Source organism: Carlito syrichta, unplaced genomic scaffold, assembly GCF_000164805.1.
Source record: "Carlito syrichta isolate Samal-C Ts95f unplaced genomic scaffold, Tarsius_syrichta-2.0.1 Scaffold308158, whole genome shotgun sequence".
Taxonomy (NCBI): domain Eukaryota; kingdom Metazoa; phylum Chordata; class Mammalia; order Primates; family Tarsiidae; genus Carlito; species Carlito syrichta.
This window is the reverse complement of record NW_007252254.1, coordinates 508428-512113: the sequence shown is the minus strand read 5'-3', so window position 1 is coordinate 512113 and position 3686 is coordinate 508428. Positions and strand designations below refer to the sequence as shown.

The window sequence follows — 3686 nt, the reverse complement described above, 5'->3', positions numbered from 1 at the left end:
TGGGTGGGTAGATGTGTAGGTGGGTGAATGGGTGGATGGATGGATAAATGGATGGATGGATGATGGATGGATGGATAAATGAGTAAGATGGGGAGATGAACAAATGGAGAGGTGGATGAATAGATGGGTGGGGTTATAACTGGAGTATGTTATTAAAATGAGTAGCTGCAGAAGACAAATAGAGACTGGTTTGAAAATACAGGTAGAGAGGTTCATCCAAGTCAGGAAGAAAGTAAGAGAAGGTGGAGATACAGGGATACCGAAGTAGTCGAAGGATAGGTGAGGGAACACAGCAAGGTGACCTGGTCTCATTCTTACACAGGAGTCCGGGGTGCCTGAAAGTGTGGGGCATGGCCCTGGAGTCAGGTCTTGAGGCACGTGATAAGTGTGAAGCCACCTATGGGGAAGTTCTTTAAAAAGCCAACAGCAGATGAATTTGAGGGATGCAGAGGGCACCGGTTAATCTTTTCCTTTACTGATTAAAGAAAAAAAAAGGAACAAGCATTTTATAACACCTGTGACTCTGGTTTGCAGATGAAGTACAACTTGCCCTCCTGGTGCGATCGAGTCCTCTGGAAGTCTTATCCCCTGGTGCATGTGGTGTGTCAGTCCTACGGTGAGTTGGACCACAGGGTGATGGCAGACCACGTTCAAAGAACAGCACTGAGTTGGGAGGTACAACTGCCCTGAAACCTAAGGGCTTCAATCTGTTCATCTGAAAAATGGGAGAATTCTCTGCAACCCTAGCCAGGTGACCTAGAAGAGTTGATGCATCCCTATCGGTCCTGGGCTGCAATGTAATAAATAGTTACATATTGGGAGGAATTTGAATCATGGAGGACTTTTAAAAAGAAATTCAGTTTTATTTATTTTGAAAAGAGCTTATTACCTCTGAACTATATAAAAGTGTTTTTGTAGGTCAGAAATGGTCAATTATTGGAAATTCACATGGCTCAACCTAATACATGTCAAAAGTGAAAAATATATATGTATGAGATTTAAAGCTAAATTGGGCTGAGGTGAGAGGATTGCCTGAGCCCAGAGGTTTGAAACCAGCCTGGGCAACTTGGTGAGAACTCGTCTCTACAATATATCAAAAAATTAGCCAGGCATGGTAGCACGTACCTGTAGTTCCGGCTACTTGGAAGGCTGAAGCAGAAGGATCACCTGAGCCCAGTGGGTCGACGCTGGGGTGGCCATGAACATGCCACTGCACTCCAGCATGTGCAACAGAGTGAGACTCTGACTCAAAAAAAAAAAAGGTAAATTGAGTTAAATTGATGAAAAAGGTAAAACATACAATATTAAAATAAGTAATGATAACATAATATATTGAAACAATTAAGAAATAAGTGTTGACCCTTGAAGTTTAAGGTATCCTGAAGAAGTTCTTAATTGCTTGAGTACTTATTCTTAAAGGCTACTGATTGGTTCCCATTACTTACAAATTGATACCTTAAAGATCCTCAGAGCAGAATTTCTATGAACACTTCACTGATTGAGAATTTGGGTATTTTTAAAACATTGCTGTTTCCCAGACAGTGGCACCCAATGGAGGACCATCCTAGTCCCCAGGGTGTCCCTTACAGGAGTAAGTGGCAGATAAGCCAGGGGCCACTGCAGGGCAGCTCATGACCACATGCCTATCCAACTGGTCCAACCCCAGCCCCTCAGAGAAAGGAGAGGAGCAGGGAGAATTTGCCCAATGGCCACCTTTGTGGTTCCCACCCTCTCTGGGAACTGACAATATGGTCCCACAAATTTAACTCCAGTCCCACAAGTTGAAGTCATTTCCATTCCTTTCTTCGGTACATGTCTTCTACTGCCCAGAAGAGTTCAGAACAGCTGCCCTGGCATAGGTTAACACATGCAGCCTGCATTCCTTGAGCTCCTGAGCTGTCTTCCAGAAGTGACTTCACTAGACAAACTTCACACAATACCTTCACATGTGCGGAAAGGCGACCCACCCTCACAGCCACAGCCAAGAAATCGTTCTGCCTCCAAAACTTCAAAGGGCCAATGTCCTACCCTCTGCCTGCAGCCTCCACATTTGTGTAGTCCCTCCTCTTCCTCCTCTGCACCTCTGACTCTCCAGGCCTATAACTCCTTCCTAGCTGCATTCAGGGTCAGCCATAACAACACACTCTTTCCCACATCCTGCAACTCCGAGAGTCTGGCCAATTCTTGCCTCTAGGAAGACTCAACCATCTGCCTTCTTCCAGCCTCGACAGAAAGTCAGGAGATAGTAGAGGCTTATAGAATTACCTCTTACTGTTTTGAATTTAAACTTGACATTCAAAACTGCTTAACAGTGAAGATTTCAGAGGAAAGGGAAGAAGAATAGCCTGGGAATGAGGAGCGAGAGGACACATATTCCCCACCTCTGGGCCAAGTGTATGAGGGATAGAGTGGAAAATGAGCCCTCATCTGAGAGGCAGCAATGTCTTTGGGGAGGCAAGGTTTGGGATGTGAGGGAAGTTTGAAGACATGGTGAATTTCACTAATGATATTTCATTGTATGCCAGAGGGTACAATAGAAGGGTTTAATTATCGAGTGGGTGGGGAGCAAGCAAGAAGTTGGGAAAGAAAAGGAAATGGGGGTGTCCTGGAAACCTGGGTTTTCTTATGACAGTTAACATACCCACATGTGTCAGCTCTCTGTTGCTGCATAACAAGGTACCCCAAAATTCAGTGGCTTAACACAACCATTTATTTGCTCTCAATTCTGTGACCTGAGTGAATTTGGACTGCTCATCTCTGCTCTGTTTGGTGTCATCTGGGCACACTCAGGTAGGAGCCCACTCAGATCTAGGGTTGGCCAATTGTAGGCAAGGCCAAGGGTGGTGACTCATCACCCAGTAGCTTAGTGCAGGATTCTTCATTTCCTGGTCTTAGGGCTCCCAGCTGCAAGTGTCACCAATGAAAACTCTTTTTAAGGCTCTGTTTACCTCATGTTTACTAATTCTCCATTAGCCAAGGGAGGTCACATGGCCAAGCCCAGATTCTGTAGGAGGGGTCCACAGAGGGTAGGGTTACTGGAAGGCCACCCATTGAGGGCCACCCATCTAATAGTCCACCTCCCAGGTTTAAGGGCACATTACAGTGCTGTTGCTATTATGTTCAATACATATCTAAAATATTTTAAGAATGTTTTAAAAACCTGCTTGTCAACACTTTAACTTCTCCCCGGAACACCCTCTCCTCCATTGCCTCCACAAACTTGTAGCCCTACACTCAGCCTGACTCTCCAATCTCCATCTTCACACAACACTGAACCTCCCTGACTTCTTTGTGCCTGTGTACAAATAGTTTTAGACTGATGCCTTCTTCCCTCCTGTCTCAGAGAAGGGATGTCCTCCTCTTTCTTTCCTAGCTAACCTTTTTTGTCTGGACCATTGATTCCATCCCCTCCTCATCCAGTGCCTGTGTGCATCTCCATTCTATCTCATTGTTTCACTTTGTTTTTCCTGTGATTCTTAGCAAATGAGAATTGCTTTCATGTTAATTAGCCATCTATATTTCCTTGGTGAATTTTTTGCTCATATCCTTTGGTTGGTTGAGAAGTGGGGTGTTTACCTTTTTTTTACTGACTTGTAAAAAGTTTTATAGAAAAGGATATCAGCCAGGCTCGGTGGCTCAGCCTGTAATCCCACGCTTTGGGAGGCTGAGGTGAGTGGATTGCCTGA

The 3686-nt window shown here is 44.8% G+C and overlaps 1 protein-coding gene across 1 annotated transcript in view; it reads left to right on the top strand.

Annotated features, from left to right (window-relative positions):
• Positions 1–3686, top strand: part of INPP5D (inositol polyphosphate-5-phosphatase D) — a 133379-nt gene that overhangs the window by 106211 nt on the left and 23482 nt on the right. Inside the window, exon 18 of the mRNA XM_008065112.2 lies at positions 535–616. Coding sequence (XP_008063303.1) covers positions 535–616 — 82 coding nt within the window. The remainder of the gene's footprint in view (positions 1–534; positions 617–3686) is intronic.